Genomic DNA, 20,842 nt, shown 5'->3' with positions numbered 1-20,842 from the left:
AAAATATACGAAATAACATGATTTTATGTCATGTATGCATTGAGAAAATTTGTTCAAGGCATCATCTATTATAAGAAAACTTAATACTGTAAACTAAAAATTCTTATCAAAGTATCAATACTTTACCAGCTCAGGGGGGGGGGGGGTAATAGGTTTGGCGAATGATGGGTATGTGCGGACGGGACCTCCGAAAACCGACCCTTAGAGAGACTGATTTTTGCTGAAAAGGTGACCCTTAGGGAGACTTTATAACATTTTTTTTTTTCGATTTTTGAAAAAATTCAAACCCTTAGAGAGACTTTATTACTATTCTTTTCGATTTTTGAAATAATTCATACCCTTAGAGAGACTTTATTACAATTTTTTCTCTGGAAATCAAAAGATTTCCTAAAGATCCTGATTTTTCCGACCCTTAGAGAGACTTTGAAAGGTGAAAAAACCGACCCTTACCGTCCGCACATACCCATCATCAATTTTTGCCAAGTACCCCCCCCCCCCGGGTTTACCAGTCGAAATAATAATTCATTAACTTACCATAATGTGAATACAAGAAATACAAGAGCCTGCCTTCATCAAAAAATTCTGATTGTGTCCATTAAATTTCTTCCTTAAATTAAAAGGATGTCAGAAAAGTTTAGACGATGTTTCATTAACTGTAGGCTATTTCAGAATATGTTGATGAGGTCGTTTTCCTGATACATTTTCCTTTTCACTAAACTCTTGGATTTCCGATGTAGCCCCCCCCCCGCACACTAAAAAAGCCTGGAAATTCCAGGGGGTTAGTGAATCTTTTGAAAATCCAGGGTGTACCTAAAAACGGCTAAACGTCCAGGGGAGCCTCTGGTATTTCGGAAAAATGAAGGTGGGGAAGAAGGGTGAAGCTGACCTCCTCAAAATATAAAAATGATCAATTAAATATTTACTTCCTGGAGAAGCCCATTATTAAATGAATCTGAAGTCAATTCTTAAAGTGCCTTTCAATTTTGTTTATGTGCAGGCTAAATGTCCTTCTTACAGAAAAAATGGAATTGAGAAAACTAAAGATGACAAAAAACCTACATATGGAATGTTTGTTTGTACTGAACATACAAACAGTTATTGCAATTTATCAGATCCAATTTTCATCTATAAGAAAAAAGGATATCGTCTAATCATTAAAGACCCCGAAATATCCATCAAATAAAAATAAAAATTTCCCCAAAGGCCAAAACAAATGACTCGCGGGCCCAGGAACTTGGAAAAGCAGTCGAATCTTATGATCGAAAAACACCAGAGCTTATAAAGCTCATTACACCGAAACAATTTGTGCTTGTCCTTATAAACCTTGATAACACTGGCAACACGAGACAATGGAGTCTTATGCAATAATGGCAGCAATATATCATATCACTTGGTCGAAAATCCTGACAGTATATTTTTTTTCATTTTTTGTATATGACGCATAAAAATAACAGTGAAGCCAAGGGAAAGATACCATAATATCGTAAGATACCGCAAAGGCTTGGCTACTCGAGAATTTTTTTTATCGCGTTGGTGCAATGCAACATGCTCTATTCCACCAACCTGAAACGTTTCCTCGTGTCTCCACCCCATTTTTCTTTCTACCAATAAAAGTGAAATCTGACTTTTGTCCCTGGGAAGATGGGAACAAAATTGATTCGAATCAAAATCAGCCTGTCTTTTGGGTATTTCCCTCACTTTTTGTCCCATGAAACATAAAAAGAAACCATGGGAGCACACACTTTTTTCTTGTGTTGGTGGGATAGAGCAAGTTGCATTGCACCAACGTGAAAAAAACTTCTCGTGTCCCCAAGCCTTAAGTGAGCCACCCCATTGGTTTGCGTGATTGGGCCTTTTTTGACGTGATGGCGTGATCAGGGACTCCGTTGGGGGCCTCTTGTAAATAAGTTCCATTTGACTTAACTCGTAGCACTTTTGAAATTTTCAAATAAAGAAAAAATAGCGGGTAGATAAATGATTTCCAATTCGGATTATAAATTGTTTAAATTTTTCAATATTTGGACTTTCCTGATAAAAATTCTTAAAAAGTTCAAAAATTTTACTATTTTTAAAGAAATATATGGGATAAAATAGTTGTAAATACTAGTAGATGAAAGTATAAATAAAAAGCGTCAAACATAGATAATCAAGAAACCAAAGAAACTCAATCTAAAAATGTGTGTATAATGCTAGCACGATCAAAAGTGGGGATACCACTCAAGCAACTATCAAGGTCAAAAAAAGTAATCAAGAAAAAGTCGACATAAGCTAAAAATCAATCAAAATTTCAAAACCACGCAGGTACGTTAAGATACAAAGTTTAGATAATAAATGACATGACAGGGGTAAAAGATTTTCTGTACCCAACAAAATTCGCATCACCAATAGACCTTTTCATAAATTACGTCACGAACATCACTTTGCCTAGTATTCAAACAATTACCTTGTCGATTATGTCTCTTGAGATTAAATGATTTTTTTATGAGTAGGAAGTAGTTTTAATAAAATCCCTTCCAGCGGTCACCGCAATGATTTCAAAACGAGGCAAGTGATGTTTGTAACGTAATTTATGAAAAGGTCCATTATTCCTGATTATTCTAAAGTCATTATTCCCCAAATGAACAAATTCGCATCAAAAAAGCGCGTCACCAATTATTCTAAAGTCATTATTCCCCAAAATACAAATCAAATACCAATCAATCAAAATACATTTGCTTTTAAGTGTGCACTCTTTTTTTTATCATGTGGAATCAATGTTAAACGAAATAAGACTAATTCCATTAAGGGTGGTTTCTACATGGAAAAAATATATGTTCACACTTAAAGAGAATGGACTTTGAAATAAGTCATTATTCCCCAAAATACACAAATCAAATACCAATCAATCCCACAATCAATCAAAATACATTCGTTTTGAGTATCCATTTGTTGAAGCTACCATGTAGAAACCATGTCAGCGAAACAAGACTTATTCTATTAAGAGTGGTTTCTACATGATAGCTACACAAATTTATAAACCCGAAGGGCTAGATGTCGTGCTTTAAGCCAACGCAGACAAAGAAAAGTAAATATCGCAAGAAATACAGTTTCTATTGTTTCCGAAAATCCTCGAAGCTTCTGATTGGTTAAGCGCTAAAATACTATTGTAATGTCACGTGACCTAGGACAGATTTCCTACCTAACCAAGGCACACTTTTCAGCAGAAGCACGACATCTAGCCCTTCAAGCTTTATAAATCTATGGATAGCCAGAACATGGTGCACACGTAAAGCCAATGAATGGATTTTGAAATAAGACATTTTGATGTATTGTCACACTTAAGTTAAGCCATTTCTATTGACATTTCTAATAATCGCACGCAAAATCGAGTGACAGCACGCTGGAAATCGTATGGTTCTTCGTTTATATGGATCATAAGCTGACTGATGCATTATGGAGAATTTATTTGGCAGGTGGTAATCCAAGGTCTTGACGAATCATCTGTGCAGCGATGGGATGGTAAAAACTTTCGTTTGCCAAGAAAGTATCGATTGCAAATTGACGATACCCACTTTCTTGGTTCTTGTTCAAAAGGCTATAAAAAAAAGTATAGAACAGTGATGGTAAAACTGATGGTTTTTCGTCGGAGCCGAAATGTAATTAAAACAAACAAATTAGGCAAGATTTTTTTAAATTTTTCAAATTTTGTTGAATTCGAAGACAGAAACATGGTCTAAGATCAGAGAGGAAACAGCTCATGAGGATGCACGTTGGTCAACAAACTAACCCACTACTGTATGCTTAATAAATAACCCGAGGGGTATGTGCGATCCAAATGGGTCCCATTTTTACACCCTCAAAAGTCTCTCTAAGGGTTACAAAAACCAATTCATTCTCTGAAAAGGTCCAAAATTCACGAAAATCGAAATTCCCTCTTCTCAAAGGGGCGTGATTTTCAAAAATCGAGTGAAAATGTTCAAAAATTTTTGGGAAAAGTCTTTCAAAGGGTCCCAAAAACGTAAATTTTCCCTCTCTCTAAGGGTCGATTTTAGATTTTTCGTGCTCGGACATACCCGTCACCTCTTAAACCTAGTGAATAACACTTACACATATAGTGGTCTGCAGAATTTCATTCTTCCAACACTGGTCATGAAATTTTTGACGTCGTTGAAAACAATGTCATCCCATTTGGAGCGGATCGCTAAACGTTGGAATCTGAAACGATGAAAGGATAGGTCTTTTCATAAATTATTTTGAGTGTAACGACTGCCTCGTTTTGAAACAATTACAATGGCGATTTTTACACCCCTTGAGGCACAACACTCAGCCCCCCTAGCAAGCTAGCCCCCAGTATTTCTTGAAAATACAGCCCCCAATCAAGCAAAAATGGTTTAGCTCCCCCCCTAAGCTCAGGGGGGGGGGTGCATTCCACCTTGTATCACACGACAACAAAACGACTTAAAAGAACGAATCAAATTGGCAAAAAAGGCGAAACAGAAAGGAAGAAGAAGATACTCAAGAAAAATTAACTGCAAAATTGAAAAATTGAAAAATTATCTTTTTCGAAGAAAATTTTTTGTCTCACTGGAAAACGATTTCAGCATTTGTCTCAGTGAGAAGGTCGTAAGTATTCGCCAACTTTTTCGTCATTTCCAACGCTAAATATTGAGATGGATCCTACGAAAGAAAGAAAGTTATACAATAACAAAATTGTATGGAAATTCAGTATGAAGTTTTTTCACCGTCCGTGTCACACAGGCACGCTGAGAGACCATCGACCATCTAACAACTGGAAGAACCGGTCAATAACTGGCCTCCATGTGGAAAATACCATGAAAATTGGTCTAATGGGAAACTAGTTCTTGTATGTCTTCATCAAAAATGGCACTAGGATATTATTATCCATATAGCGGTCATGAAATAAGCCATTAAAGATTCAAACGGCGGGCGGTATTGAAAGGTTCTATGACTCAAATAGTCATACGCGCGTTGAGAAAACTAAGGCCTCGCGCTTCAGAGGGCTGATATATCATTAACCGCCCTGGTTAAAGGGCGATAACGTCATTTGCGGCCCGCTCGGGACTTTATTGAAGTCGTTGCATTGAAGCGGTGAGACTAAATCGACGTCAAAAAAAACACTTTTTGGTCATTTGTGGCCCGCTCATAAGGTGTTAAAAACTTGTTGAAGACATTGCATTGTGAAGAGAAAAGACTTGTTTGACGCTAGAAAAAAACGTTGTATAATGTCCGATATAGATAATAATAGTAACAGCGTTAAGCTTTCGTTCGTTGTTGTCATTAATTTTGCCTTGCAAATTGATTATAATCAAGCTGCGCGGGCAGAAAATAAAAACAACGACCTCAAACTGAACGCTATTGTTATATTATGAATAAAAATTTGCTATAAATAATGGGTTCGGAATTTGATTTATTCCATTCACATGCCGGTAAGTAAGGGTATTGGAGGATCAGAGGGGAGGAGGGGGTTACAATTTATGACGAAGCATCTTCATTTCCTTATTAGGAGCATTGAACGAAACACTCCTTGAAATGATATGCACCATTTCAATGTCTTCCATGGACCCAACAGCTGATTGGTTCAAAGTGACGTATTGACTAATTTTACGTCACTTACAACCAATCAGCTGTTGGGTCTGTGTTGTAATGTCAGAAGATTCCGCTAGAATCATTCATTGAAGCCTCACACTGAATGGCACTTACCTCTCCAGGTAGAAGAAACAATTTAGTCAGGAAATCAATTTTCTGGAGTGTGATGAAGGCGTTGTATTCAGCCGGGTCGAATTCTGTTGATAAGTCAGCCTATGTTATGAAAAGGAAAGGTGTGTATTTCTAGATACCTTTTTCAAAATCAAAGTTAAGTATTATACTCTCGGGTACCTTATAAGCGTCCCCCTCTAGGACCAGGACTAACAATTATGAAAATCTATATCATGGATGTTAATCGAACATACCTCAAGCCATCTCTGAGCTAAACTTTTGGTTTCCTTTGCATAAGTATCGTCATAACTAAAAAGATAAAATATAATTTAATAAAGTTTCGACCTTCCTTGGTACAATTAACTAGTTATAGTTCGATCTTCAAGATATCAAGAATTTTCTTTAGTTAAGGGAATAAATACGAAAATTCGGTCGGTTCTATTTTTGATGTAGGGACATCGCCTGGTAGGGATTGAAAAAAAATTGGAAAGAAATTGTCAGTTCTTATTGATAGAAATACATTGAAAATTGTATTTCATACTTGTTGTCCACAATTGGCATCCCTTCTTCATAAAGCCATCGGTCCCATGCAATGTTTTTGATGGCTTCCAAATCTTTTGGCTGAAATGTAAGTATAAGAGAACTAATACTTTAAAGGGATAAGCTTTCGCGGGGATTAAATTTCACGGATTTCGCGGATAAACTAATTTTTGAATTTCGCGGATAGGCTCAACCACGAAAATTTGATCCCCGCGAAAGTTTATCCCATTAAAGAAGACTGGAGTCATTTACATGATAAAAATGACAAACCTTATCAGCGAAATACTTTTCCAGTTCGTTTTTGAAATCAGCAGTAGTGACAACACGTCGTTGGAAAGTATCGATGTAATGTCTCAAAAAACCATTGAACACTTTCTCTGCAAGGGGAAAGAATGGTAAACAATAATCGCATTCAGTAAGTAGAATTGATAAGGCAGTGTCCTAGCATATTTTTCGAGAAAAATGGTTTCTCCACAAATTTTCTGATAGGCTTCTTAGATTTTTCATTCTATTCCTCCAAATAGATTTCATTTTGAGTGCATTTTGCCAACTTGAGCTTGTTTTAAATGTTCAAAAGTTTGAGCAGTCAACTAAACTTTGCACGTGTGTTGTCAATTTAGTAAATTCAGTAAATTCAGTATATGCTAACTAAATTTTTTGCTGGCAAAAAAGTTTCAAATGTAAATCTACAATCTCGGTCAAAATGTATTGGGAATTTTGGTTAATTCCTCGTTTTCAACAATTTAAAGTTCGGGCGATAAGTTGATAAATTTATTCGAATATTTCAATTCGGGAGGGGTTTATAGAGTTCCAGGCTATATTCTTAAACTTTTAGTTCCTCAGATCCTAACTCAGAGTTAAAACTCTACCCGTCCAGCCTAATTTAGAGTGCTTCCAAATCGTTTGTGGTTGTAAGATTTCGTGGGAATTTCCCTTTTTTCTCAAATATGATGACTTTGCTTGTAGTTTTATTTATATGTGAAGCACGCAGAGCGACTCACCTCCGCCTTCAATCAGGTTTTCGATGTAATAAAGAAACGTGTACCCTTTTTCGTAAGGAACCGTTGAAAATGCATCGTCCGGACTTTCTCCCTTCAAAGATGGAACCAATTTGGTGAATCGCAGTTTTCCGTCAGCCTCATAAGTTTTGACCTGAAAGTAGGTTGTTGGTATTTTGTTACAAAAATTATAATTATATAGGGGAATGTAGATGGGCTCCTTCCACATACAGGAATAATCAAATCAGATTATTTGAGATCTTTCGCCCGTACATTCGTTCCAGTCCTGATCGAACCCTCCCAATTATTTTGTCTCACTCTTTTCGAGGGAGTCGTCTTTTGAGAAAGAGCTAGACATAAAGAGGTTCTACTATTTAAAGCTATCTACTAGCAAAATATCGTAAACCATCTCTGATTACCCATATAGCTGGCAATATAATAGAAAAAGGGAACAACATGATAAAGAACGAACAACGAACAAAAAATACTACCGCATGAACGAACGAACGAACGAACGAACGAACGAACGAACGAACGAACGACGAACGAACGAACGAACGAACGAACGAACGAACGAACTACGAACGAACGACGAACGAACGAACGAACGAACGAACGAACGAACGAACGAACGAACGAACGAACGAACGAACGAACGAACGAACGAACGAACGAACGAACGAACGAACGAACGAGCACACAATACATGTAATTTAGTAGCTCAAAGCTAGATTAACGTTAGTTCGAAATCACAGTTGACTCTCTCTCTCTAATTCGATATTCAAGGTACCAATATTTTTCTTCGAATTACAGAATGATTCGGTTTAAAGAAAAAATTTTCCAATTGGGGGACCAACATTTTAGTTTGAATTACAAATAGTTTCCAATAATTAACGATTGCAATGTCTTATTTGGACCCAACAACTGATTGGTTGTAAGTGACGTAAAATCAGTCAATACGTCACTTTCAACCAATCAGCTGTTGGGTCCGTGATGTAATGTCAGAAGACATTTTTTCATCCGTTACTTCAATTTTGACCAATGGATTAGCTTCATTTTTCAACCAACCAATGACCTTACAAGAACATCAAAAAGTTTTCGCTCATGTCGCGCGAAAATGGAGACCGGGCTTAACAATGTTAAAGAAAAAAAGGTTATTTGTGTTACAAGTGTGGAATCAAAGTAAAGGTTATAAAAATTAGTAGGAGTTAATGAATGCAATCTTACTGAATCCGTCAGTCTTTGAATACCACCTATAATGAGAAAATTGGAGAGAAATGAAGGATGTATTGTACTACTATGTACTGCTTTCTTACCGCATCTCTCAAGTCATCCAAGCCGACTGAAATAGAAGAAAACGGAGATGGTTAGCGGTGGAGAGGAATAGAGGTTCAGACCATTCAGACGTTACGGTTTTGTATCGCCCCGCTATGGTATTTGTTACGGATAGGAAGTGTTCATACTGATTTTTCGGAGCAACGAAATGGAGCAGTTCCGTTCTGATACACAGTAAAACAAGATCATGTTCACACGTGATAGTAAAACAAGATCATGTTCACACGTGACAGTAAAACAAGATCATCTTCACACGTGACAGTAAAACAAGATCATGTTCACACGTGACAGTAAAACAAGATCATGTTCACACGTGACGGTTCTGCTTCACTCGGAAACGAAATGAAGCCATTCTATTGGTTACATTCAAGTTTTACGTCAACTCTAACCAATAGAATAGCTTCATTTTCTTTTGGAGCGAAACGGAACCGTAAGTGCAACTAACGCGTTTCGATCTGTTTTGCTTTGTAACGTCTTCTTTTTTGACGTTTCAATTTTTTTTCCGTTCATAGTCTAGAGTTATTACTTTGGGAAAAAAGAAGTTATCAAAGAATATTTGTTTCACCAGTGACATTTTTCGGGATTTTTTCCTGTAGGCACCAGTATCATCCCTATATGAGGACTGGAAAGAATTTAATCTTTATAATTATTTTCCTACAAACAGCGAGTATTTGACGACCATCTCATAATTAGTCGACCAGATTGGCATGATACAACTATAACCCTTTAAAGCATTAGGGAGACTGGTTTCGAGTTTACCAGGAAGAAATGACGACAAAATGACTGAATTCGTTGCGTTGACATTCTCATTGACAAATAATTTTAACGTCATTGTATTATAAGTTCGTTACCGATCCCCTCAGAAGCCGACCGCGCTGTAAAGGATTGATGTATAAAGCGACACTTCAGATTGTGCTAGAGCCACTGACCTTTATATACCCTAGACCAAGTTTCTCAATTCCGGCCAAGCAAAATCTTTGATCAGAGATTTTTGAAAAGTGGTACCCTAATGTCGGCACTACTCAAAAGCGGTGTAAATGCATCGAGAGCGCTAGATCTACTTTCCCTCGAAAACTTTTGATGATGTAGCGCTGTTAGACGTTAATTTTTAATACTGCAATGGCTTCTTTACGGGTACCAATTCAAAAAAAAACTTCGATCAAAGATGGCGGATACAGATTGGTCCAGGGATATATAAAGGTCAGTGGCTAGAGCACTAAAATTTGGCAGTCATTCTTCATAGAAAGGAAAATACAGTTGACGTTCTCAAATTCAACGTACACGTTCTACTATTCCATACTCTCCATTATTCGATAATATTGAAATGAAAGCCATCAACTAAAACACCTATAAACGGCACTCTACTTTTCGATAACCTCTCTCTCGTGCGATGAAAATTCAATTCCCAATGAAAATCGAATTATAGAGAGCATCAACTGTAAACTCAATTAAAAAAAAAAGTACTCACTAATAGCCATGAACTCTTTGTATTCGATTCCTTTTTGTAAATCTCCTCCATGGCTGTCCTTCTCGATCTCTTGCATAATCTTTCCTTCCACGAAACGTGTGAAACCTTCGTTCAACCTGTAAGAGAAAATTTTATGATATAGTAAGTAAGTTTGCGACCGCAATCGGAGGTAACCCGAAGGCTCCTCTTTCGATAGCTATCTACCCGAAAGTAGGGGAGGGCGCCACTCTTTCTACCTGGATATTTCCACTTACCCATGATATGTCTCTTAATTGCTGAGAATCAAGTAGAGAGGCATCAAGTACCATTTTGGTAATCTTTGGTATGACCCGGCTGGGGGTTGAACCCATAACCTTGCGAACTGTAGCCGGATGCTGTACCATTGCACCACGGTTCGCTACAATAAATCTATTTGCAAAGGCTCGGTATTCTTCGTAAAACATTGGTCCCCTCAATTATGATGTCATAAAGCACTTTTTCCCTAATTTCTCAAAAATGACAAAAATTTAATTTAATTAGCAGCCAGTTCTAAAATCTACATCCTAATACGCTTCTTTTGACGTATAAATGACCATTCCAAAGTTCCCCATTTTTCTGCGCCAAACGTATGTCTTTTTTGGACATGCCATAAGTTACACGAGAATTTAAAATGCTCCCTTTAATTCAAATCTCTCTTTAATTCGAAGAAAAGTCTTAGTCCCTTGAAGATCGAGTTAACGAGAGGCAACCGTGTCAGCTAACTTGAATGTTTTAGTTTACAAGGCAGACACGTTTAAACTGTCAAAGAAAGTCGAGTATAGTGGTTCGCGGTGGTGGTACAGTCTTTTTTCATCAAAACAGGTCAAAAAAATACAAGCTCATTTAGTTCGAAACTCATGTAATTCAAACAAAATTCTCGGTCCCTTGAGAATTACACGAGTTCAACTGTATCACCACACACAAAGGAGTTAGAAGAGCTTGTGGGCGAGCATAATAACCAACATACTCCCTAAAACAGCACGCAAATTTAATGAATATCCCAGGAGAAGATGTTACATTAGCCAGTATCTTCCCACTAAACCAAATTTCTTACTTGCTAAAATGCTGTAAAAAACGGTTTTAGTCTAACAAGCTAAAGGCCGGTCTCCACTTGAGCGCGCTGCGATCGCACTTTTCGGGGTCAATTTATTGCTTGGAAAAAAGATTACGTAATAAAAATGTAGCGCACGCTCAAAAAAAAATATTGAACACATTTCAACTTTTTTCAACCGTTACGTCAGATCACGCCAATGGAGCTTTGCTCGAAAAAGTACGATTGGAGCGCGCAGGTGGAGACCAGCCTTAACGCTGCATTGATTGCATCGACGTCAGTTAGGGAAATCTTACCAGAAATGTTCCCAATTGATGTTAGTGACGAGGTTGCCAGTCCAACTGTGAGTGATCTCGTGAGCCACAACCTAAACAAAGAACAATTTGAATCGTTTCTGTAAAGAACTTGATGTAAAGTAAGTAAGTCTGCAACCACAGTCGGAGGCGACCCGAAGGCTTCTCTTTCGATAGCTGTCTACCCGGAGGTAGGGGAGGGAGCCACTCTTTCTCCCTGGATTTCTCCACTTACCCTCGATCGTCGGCCAGAGTTCGAGCTCAAGACCTTGCGCACCGTAGCTGGATGTAAAGGTAATGCACAAACAATCGAGGCCCTCTAATTCAACATTCTACTATCCGATTCGCTCCCTTATTCGATAAAAATCTAATTCCCTGCAATAAAAAATAAAAACTAAAAATAAAAAAATATGAAAAACGACCAAATTTCGTCAATAAATGCCTTCTCTTGCTGCAACATCTAACAAGGAAGAAAATGGAAATGACGCCGACCAATGCACGGAAAAGAACTGTATTAAAGACAACGAGAATGAGAATCGAATGCCAAAAATGCCAGAGGACAGTACATTATGCATGCACTGGACTTCCAACGTATCAATCAAAGCTGTTCCTGAATAAAGGATATCGAAAGTACCAGTGTATAAATTGCTGCTCAATCGATGAAGAACTGAATAAAAAGATAATCGATCAATCAGTAAGAATCAAAAGCTGCACCGATAGCCACAAAAACAATAGTGAGAACGAGAGGAGATTGAGCTGTGTTGTTAAGGAGCTGCAAGCAAGATGTCAAGGATATCTAAAGGAGAAGAATCAAGTAACTGAAATAATCAAAACAGAATTTTCCGTCTTGGAAACAAAAGTCGTAAACAAAATCGAAGAAACCATAAATGCGAAGACTACAACGGACCAAGAGAAAATTCCTGATAAAAGTTACGCTGAGATGACGAAAACCAGCAACGAATTAAACATATCAAATATCAAACGGCTTCTCTGTAGCGAGAAAGTCGAAGAACAAATTGAAGAACAAAGAAATCAGTCTAGGGATGCCAACATTATCATCCATGGCGTTAAAGAGCCAAAGATAAAGACGACAATGACTTCGTAGCCGAGATACTGAACGACGTCAACATCAAAACAGTGCCAACGTACATTTCCCGTATAGGAAAGGAGTCTCACATGCGTCCAATCAAAGTTGTGTTTAAAGACACTCATTTTAAATACAGATTTATGAAGCAGTTGAAAGAACTAAAGAGATATCAAAAGTACGACAAAGTTAACATAACTGACGATTTAACCAAACCCGAACGCGAACAAGTTAAAGAGTGGCGAAAGAAAGCGGACGAAATGAATCAAGCGATGTCAGAAAAGGATCATGTAATAAGAGCCCGAGGAAGTCCTCGTGACAAGCTTTATTTTAAGAAAATATTTTGTAAAAGATCGGTTTAAGAGGCCCATGCGCGCCTGAAACCGTATTTCTGTATAAAAAAAAAACTAAAAAAAACTAAAAAATATCGAATTGGAGAGCGGCAATTGTATCTGATATAATGAAATATCTACGGAGCCATTATGTGGCTTTATAGGGATTTTCTAGGGGAGTTTATGGAAGATTACAAGGATGGTTGACACCTTGGCGTTGGAATGACACCTTGGAATAATAAATTCAAAAACTTACAGATACCAATGACTTGTCTCGCGCCTGAAACAGAAACAAAAATATGTTTGGAAGATGATGAGAAAGGGATTTGAACAGAGATTTTCAAGGAGGTAAAACGTAGATGAAGGAAGAAGGGATAAACAGTATAGTTCCTTGAACCTTTATTCGAATGTCCCCTTAACTTGAACAATTTTTCTTATCCCTTCAGTCAACAATACCTTATAGGCCAAGGAATTTCCTTAACTAGGATAAACTTGTGTTCCCGTGCGTGTTCAAGACTTTGGTTCAACTTATGGAGACTCAACTGTATTGCAATATTTCCTGAAAAACTTAGTAAGTTTGTTGTTGTAACAAGGATTTTTATTCCCATTGGGAAACAAAGAGGGGAAAATGATTCGCTGATTAAAACGGCCTAAGGGTATAGTGTACTCTGAATAACATAAATGCTACACACCAGTGGGAAATTATCACATGGGACAAATTCAACTTACAACAATAGTGGGTGTTGCGAATGTCAAGCAAGGATTTTCCATTCCCCCATAAGGAAACGAAGGTGGGGGTAATGATTCGCATATAAAAACCGATGATTAAGTAAACTTTTCCCTCGTGACAAATCAACTTACAACAATGGTGGGTGTTGCGAATGTCAAGCAAGGGTTTTCCATTCCCCCATAAGGAAAGGAGGGTGGTAAAACGAGGATGTCGTATCTTCCCCATTGGTAAGGACCAAGCAAATCAACACCAGCTTGGATCATCTGATCAACCTACACATAGAAAACATAGAGAGCCTTGCAAAAATTTGTATATGTAATCACATGATAACGAGTGCAATTCGAGAATAATTGCACGAGTGATTTTTTTGTTGTTAATTTTCCGAGTCCGAAAGGACGAGGAAAATTCGAAACAAAATAATCACGAGTGTAATTTTCGAATTGTACGAGTTATTATGTGATTACAAGCTAATCGCACAATGGGTTTCACTACTTTTCCTCGTTCGGAAAGTAAATTACAGTGAAAGTTTAATATTTTTCTCTTTCCTTAATATTTTTCTTTTATTGTTGTTTATAGATTTTCTTTCTCATAAAACTAATTTCGAATGTGATTAAAACGTTCGATGAAAAAAAAATGTAAGAAAAAACATTAAAATCAATTTTGTAAACATTGGCGCCGCATTGAAGAGTGTGATTAACGATTAATTGCTCTCTAAAGGATACAATTAACGATTAATTGCTCTCTTTGAAGGCGCGCCAAATGAGAAAAAATAGCTCATCGTGCGATTAGATATGATATCGAATATAAAGAAAACAACAAAACACAACAGATCAAACTGGCTATATGCAGACGATGAAGCGTTACCGACATTCTCAAACATTAGTACCTCCCGGGATTTTATTTTCTTTGTATGAGAAAAAAGTCTGGGCAAAGCTTGGTTAGTTGGATGGAATTTAATAAATTTGGTATCCAAGCTAACGAATGACGTCATTTCCACTTCAATATATTTCGCGTAGTATTGCAAAACGAAGTAAACATCGAGTACATGTTAAAAATAAATTCTTTGAATTTCTATGCTTACACCTGAACGTTGGGTCTACACTTTATAAGAAAAGGAAGTACTGTTCTAGTCTAAATACTTTAGGCGTACAAACTTTCGCGAGCAGAAACTTTTCTACCTCACGAAATTCACGACATTTACTTTCGCGAATTTAAGGAAAAAATATTTTTCGCGAACATAAATTTTCTTGCGAGTTGGATGACCAAAATGAAAATTTTTCGCAAGCATAAACTTTCGCGAATCGCTTCTTTAAGAATATTCAAAGAGATTTATTTTCGCGAAAAAGGCCAAAATTCGCGGAAATCGCAAAAGTTTCTACTCGCGAAAGTTTGTACACCTAAAGTAGACCTAATGTTATGTGCCTAATAAACAGGGGAGGGCGTGCTTGAGTATTAAAGCACCCACTATGCTCTTTTGCTGGTACATCGAATTGACAAAAGAATTTCTCAAAATTTGTGTTCGTGCGGCGTGGCAAGGGGAGGAAGTTGATAAAATGCTGTGAAAGCAAATGATAGGAGATACGTGTCCACTGGCGGTCTTTTTTTCACTGGCACTGAGTATCGATTTACAGGTCAAACACTGCAACAATGTCGATAAATATTACCTACTATAAAGCCTTGACTTTTACTTCGAAAAAATAGAGAAGCACCAATATTCGATATTTATTTTTCACTTTTAAGACAGAGAAATTCTTCAGGAAGCGTAATTTCTGACCAGATTCTGATTTCTCCGCGCATAGCACGTAATCCGTTGTAAGATTCAAGCCTTTAGAACGTTACAAAAGGAACACTAGTTCGGACAAAGTGCCTGAATCGGACAAAATGGTATTTAATGGTAGCCCTACAATCTCGGTCAAAATATATTGAGAATTTTTCCTCGTTTTTAGCTTTGTTTGGGCGAAAAAGTCGCTTTTGGGCTAATTGATAAATTTATTTGAATATTTCAATTCGGGGGGGGGGGTGTTATTATAGACTTCCAGGCTATATTCTGAGCCCTATTGGACCATTTTGAACTTTTGGATCCTCAGATCCTAAGGTTAAGAGCCTAGCGTTAAAAATCAGACTTCCAACCTAATTTAGAGCACTTCCAAATCGTTTGTGGTTGTAAGATTTGGTGGGAATTTGATTGTATGTTTTTTGGAAAGTGTGACAGTTTCTTATAGGACAAAATGTAGCAGAATAGGGAAAATTATATCACCTAATAAAAAAAGCTGGATATTAAGACAAAAAAAAGAAGATATTCTTATTCAAAAAAGGGAAATATTTTTTTAACATGAAATCAACATTTATTAAATCTTTGTTCATTACACAAAGAAAAAGGAAAATAGAAGTATATACCAAAACTTCATCTTGAAAAAATGATGAAAATTATTGGAATAAGTGGAAATGAAATTGAAACGTTTCTGGCAAGTAAATTATATGAAACTTGAACTTGGCGTAATTATATTTCCTCTTTTTTTCGTGATTAAGGGATTTGAAAATTGTTACTTCTTTTCTGTTACGATTTAAGTAATCGTATTACTTACTTAAATCTATGTCTTTTCAATCACTTATTTTTGTTACGATTAGTAATTGTATTACTTACTTACATCTATGTCTTTCCAATCACTTATTTCTAGTTATGAGAGGGAAATATTTAGTTTTTCACATGCCATATGAGAACCATCAGTATACATTTGATTCTCTGTAATTCGAACTTGAACAGGGAATCTCTTTGTTCGAATTACAGAGAAAGTTCAAATCAAAATTTATTTTTCTTTAAAAAATTAAAACATTACAGACAGTTTCACGCCAGAGACTAGCCTGGGAAGAGAGATTCGAATCATAGAAAGTATTCTACTAGGAATCAGTTTGAATTGAAGAAGTTTGAAAAAGCAAGAGTCTATTATATTTGTTTAGTTTGACGTCCGAGTTATTCGAAAATTTCTGCAGAACTTTGTTTTTCTTATTCAGGTCGTGTTTTAGGCCAAGCTTTCATTTTTCTTACTTTTTAACTACAGTATGTACTTATTTTCCCTGACTTTACCAATATCGGGGATTGTGGGATATTTTTAGGATTTTTTGAAATGATTTTTATTGATATATTTGGGGTTCTTTGAGTTTTAAGAGTGTTTTCGGATTTTAATGATTTTTTTGGACATTTTTTGACAGTTTTTCTTGGATTTTGGAGATTCTAAGGTTCTTGGGGATTTACGGGTTTTGAGGGATTTTTGAAATGTTTATTGAATGTTTTGGAAAATTGTACAAGATTTATTCGAGTGATTTGCTCCTCGGACAATTATTTGATGGCGTAGAAAAAAATCATAAGAAACTTTCAATGTCAAGCTGCTTGGAATTTATTTAAAGGAAGGACGTGAAGAATGTGATTAGTCCAAAATTACCAAGGAAACGCTGAAAGGGATTTGAAGATAAAAAATGAAATTCAACCAAAAGTTGATTCCATAGTCCTTAGCAGAGCCTCCAAATTGTACTAGCTGCTTTTTTTCTAGGTCAAAATCTTGGATTTGAAATTGGCATATTTTCTTCAGAATGTGCTATTTCTTAAAAATATTTGGTGACGTCTTACTAAGGACCATGGAAGGAATCTTTGAGCTAAGTTTTACTTTTTATCTGGTCAATCCCTTTGATGAATTCGTCATATTCTAACTTTATTTTAACCGGTTGTTACTTGAGAAGTCCAAAAATTTCAAAGCCTTAGGATCTTTTCAACCTTTTTGTGTCGTAAGCCTGAAAATGTTCTTTTTTTCACCATTTTGTAAGTACTTTTGTCCATTTTCCTAAGAAACATCGGATGTTTTAGAGTCCGCAAACCAAAATGCTTAGCTTGTTCAAGATATTTTGACAATCGACTCAGAGGAAGTCTTCTAGATGACACTAACATATATTCAACTTTTCGACCGTAGCCGCCAATTGCCACACGGGCATTTTTCGTCCGTTTTACCACCCTAAAACCGTCCCAGTCAAAAGAAAAAAGTGTAAAAAAAAGGATTGGGTCGAGTTTAGGGTGGTAAATTAAATGATAAAGTGGCACGCGCCTGACACGCGCAACTACGGTCGAAAAAGTGTCACGTTTGTTAGCTTTGTTAACAAACAATTTTATTTTTAGGACCAAAGTTTTTTAGAACTTGTTTCAACAATGTGTTTGTGTTACGACCACGTTTTGAACATTTATCTTCTTGGCCCATATTTTTCATCGACCGCAATCGATACATATGCCATGTTTCGATTTATTGAAGATAGAATATACAAAATAGTCTCGTCAATTATAATTGTAACGCTAATTAAAGATCTTTGAATGAAAGAGACTGTAGCACATTAACGTTACAACTTATTACATTTTGGAAACAGAAGCCTGAAGACGAAATCATGTATTTTTTAATAAGTTGAATTTGAATGCTAACTTAAGAACATCGTAAGAATATTTTAGGATAAGTTCATGATGAAATGAAAAAACACAAATTCAAGATTACAGTGAACCTCCAATTACGGACAACATCGGGGAATAGGGTTAGTGTCTGCTACCTGCCTGCCGGCGTTGAATTAGGGCCGGCGTAAATAGGGCCAATAAGGTAATTAGAAGTCTCCGCCTTTTAGAAACTTTTCAAATATGTGCTCTAATTTTGGTATAAGATTAAAAGGGGTTAAGTATATAAAATTTTGATCCGAAGTGCTACACTAGGACATTGAATAACAAGAGAATGATTATTCAAAAGCAATAATTTAGTTTTCAGTCTATGACCAGTTTGACCGCCTTTTGGAAACTTTCTTATGAGGATTTGACTAGGAAATTGCCGGAGAAAATAGAATTGTCCACAAATTAGAGGTTTCCACAGTGTCCATTAATTAGAGGTTTAACTGAACTCGTAAATGGCAAACTCCTCCTGTAACCTTCATATATAATTCTAAAATTGCATTTTTTGTGTAAATGTATACAGTAAAATCTCGCTAATTCGAACTTCTATTATTCGAATTTTTCTATAAGTCAAACTTGTTTCCAGTCCCAAGCAAGGAGAAACCCATTTAGAATATTTTCTATAATTCAAATCTCCCTGTAATTCGAACAAATAAGATTCCTCTTTCGAGTTCGAATTGGCGAGAATCTACTGTAGTTTCATGGTTAACATAACAAAATAAGAACTGAAAATTGGTCTTTTTCAAAACCTTATGGACTGCTCGTATTTCCTCTGTTGATCGAATGCGAATTATATCTTAAAGTCGAAAATTCAAAAAATTATTTTTCACACTGATTTCAAATAAAACTTGAAAATCAACTTTCAGCGCTAAAATTGATTAAATATTCCATTTTTCGCAGTCACAACTACTTATATTTCACCCTTTGCGAAATGGCTTACCGATCTTTACAGAAAACATCAACCCTTTAAGTGCCATGGTCCTTTTTTCCAAGTTTTTTAAAGAAAGTCGTTAGTTCAAACTTTAAATAAAGGCTTTATCTCCGGATATAGAAGTTAGAGGAGTTAGAAGTCCGCTGTGCGAACCTGACTGAACGACGGAAAAGTACCCAGTGGTAAAACTTCAAATCAATCAATCAAATATGGTCAAAAACGGTCAAAATCTCAAAAAAGTGGATTTTGTCAAATTTTTGCATTATTTTGACTTTTTGGCTTAAAATCTCGCTTGAAAGACTAAGTTTTTAATTTTTTTTTTTTGCTTGACCAATCAAATTTGTAAGAGTTAGACCGAAAATGATGATTTCTAACTCAAACTGGGCATTACTCATATATAGCCCATGTCCAATATACCCGACATTGGCACTTAAAGGGTTTAAGAAGCAAGAAAATGATGAAGTTCGGTAAAGGTGGAATATCTTTCATTATGCATAAAATTTGTTAAGTTTATAGGGCAGTGTTTTAAAGGGGTTGCGTGATGGTGTGATCCCTAATATTCTAGGGCGTGATTGCGTTATTTTGGCTATTTTTGAATGATGGAATTTTTCTTTTGCAATAACAAAATTTGCAGTGATGGCGTGAATTGATTCAGCGCATACCACACTCTGCTCTAAAGTGGTATCGCGAACGTGAAGATCTATTGTTCTTTCGCTTCGCAATTCTTATACATAATTTTGAAAAGGGAATTTCTAAACGTCGACCAGAAATGACGACCACGACCGGCGACCACGATCAGCGACCAGATAAATTTGGGTTATCGAGTTTTTTCCCTTTCTCAAACGTAGATTGTCTCTCCTAATCATTTGAATATATATCATATAGAAGAGTAAGCTCACCCCTGTCTCATCTATTTAAAGCCACGTGTCAAATAAGTAAAACAACCATTTCGACGCTCTTGGAGTTTGATTATGGTGTCAATTTTTATCCTTTTGTATTATCAGCATCAAAATAATTAGTGGTACAAAATCTTTTGAAAATGGTTTGAGAAGCTTTGTATTTCATCATCAGATTATTATTTCTGTTGAAATTAGTCATTTTGTCAGCATAAAGACAATAGAATAATTGATTGGATTCATATCTCTAAAACTGGCCTTCCCAATTCTTTCCCACTGACAAGTTCTATCTATTCATACTAAATGAGATCATTTAGCATAATTAAAATATTTGGTGCTTACAAACAAAGCTTACAAACATCATACTTAATGACCCTGTCAATATTTTTTGCCAAATAGTGTCACTTTGTCAAGAAAATGACTGGTTACTTCAAAGGTCACTTTTTAGTATTCTGAGGACTTGATTTAAACATTCTGTACGGTGGAGAGAGCAGATAAACTACAAATCCAAATTTATCTGGTCGCCGGTCGTGGTCGCTGGTCGTGGTCGCCATTTCTGGTCGATGTTTAGAAACTCCGTTTTGAAAAGAATACACATGCCACTTGGGTTTGAAGGGTTAAATAAACTCTTGAAAATATTTGCAGTGCCGTAGGAAGCATTTTCATATTGGGGTTGGGGGGGCTGAAGTTTAGTGACACCACGAGGGCCAACCATGGTTTTGCCCGAGGGGGGAAATTTTGCAAATTTGAGCTCTAGATTGCTTAAAAATACACTCAAAACATGCACATAAAGACAATTATGATAAATTAAAAAAGAAAAACTTTGCATTTTGCAAAATAACCATTTTTGAAAAAATTATTGGGGGGCATAGCCCCCCCCCCCTCGCCCCCCCAGTTGCTACGGCACTGTATTTGTAATATTTACTTTAAATAAATTTTTAAATAACCGTCAAGTATCATACTGTATTTAGTCATTTTGAGCAGTTTCAACTGATTTG

At 36.3% G+C, this 20,842-nt stretch overlaps 1 protein-coding gene across 2 annotated transcripts in view; it reads right to left on the bottom strand.

Annotated features, from left to right (window-relative positions):
- Positions 1-2,698: 2,698 nt before the first annotated feature.
- Positions 2,699-20,842, bottom strand: part of LOC136823022 (leukotriene A-4 hydrolase-like) — a 170,381-nt gene continuing 152,237 nt past the window's right edge. Inside the window, exons 8-20 of one of the 2 annotated variants that reach the window (XM_067079322.1) lie at positions 13,678-13,818; positions 13,073-13,096; positions 11,404-11,474; positions 10,039-10,154; positions 8,552-8,577; positions 7,239-7,389; positions 6,508-6,614; positions 6,239-6,318; positions 5,952-6,006; positions 5,701-5,799; positions 4,565-4,656; positions 4,087-4,194; positions 2,699-3,574 (exon numbers count right to left, since the gene is read on the bottom strand). In XM_067079322.1, coding sequence (XP_066935423.1) covers positions 3,442-3,574; positions 4,087-4,194; positions 4,565-4,656; positions 5,701-5,799; positions 5,952-6,006; positions 6,239-6,318; positions 6,508-6,614; positions 7,239-7,389; positions 8,552-8,577; positions 10,039-10,154; positions 11,404-11,474; positions 13,073-13,096; positions 13,678-13,818 — 1,203 coding nt within the window. In that variant the 3' untranslated portion in view covers positions 2,699-3,441. Of the gene's footprint in view, positions 3,575-4,086; positions 4,195-4,564; positions 4,657-5,700; positions 5,800-5,951; positions 6,007-6,238; positions 6,319-6,507; positions 6,615-7,238; positions 7,390-8,462; positions 8,489-8,551; positions 8,578-10,038; positions 10,155-11,403; positions 11,475-13,072; positions 13,097-13,677; positions 13,819-20,842 lie in introns of both variants that reach the window. The other variant, XM_067079323.1, reaches the window with a different exon arrangement.

The sequence above is a fragment of the Clytia hemisphaerica genome, unplaced genomic scaffold (genome assembly GCF_902728285.1).
Source record: "Clytia hemisphaerica strain Z4C2 unplaced genomic scaffold, Clytia hemisphaerica genome assembly, whole genome shotgun sequence".
In the NCBI taxonomy this organism is placed as follows: Eukaryota; Metazoa; Cnidaria; class Hydrozoa; order Leptothecata; family Clytiidae; genus Clytia; species Clytia hemisphaerica.
The sequence above is the reverse complement of the archived record's forward strand: the minus strand, read 5'-3'. Positions and strand labels throughout refer to the sequence as shown.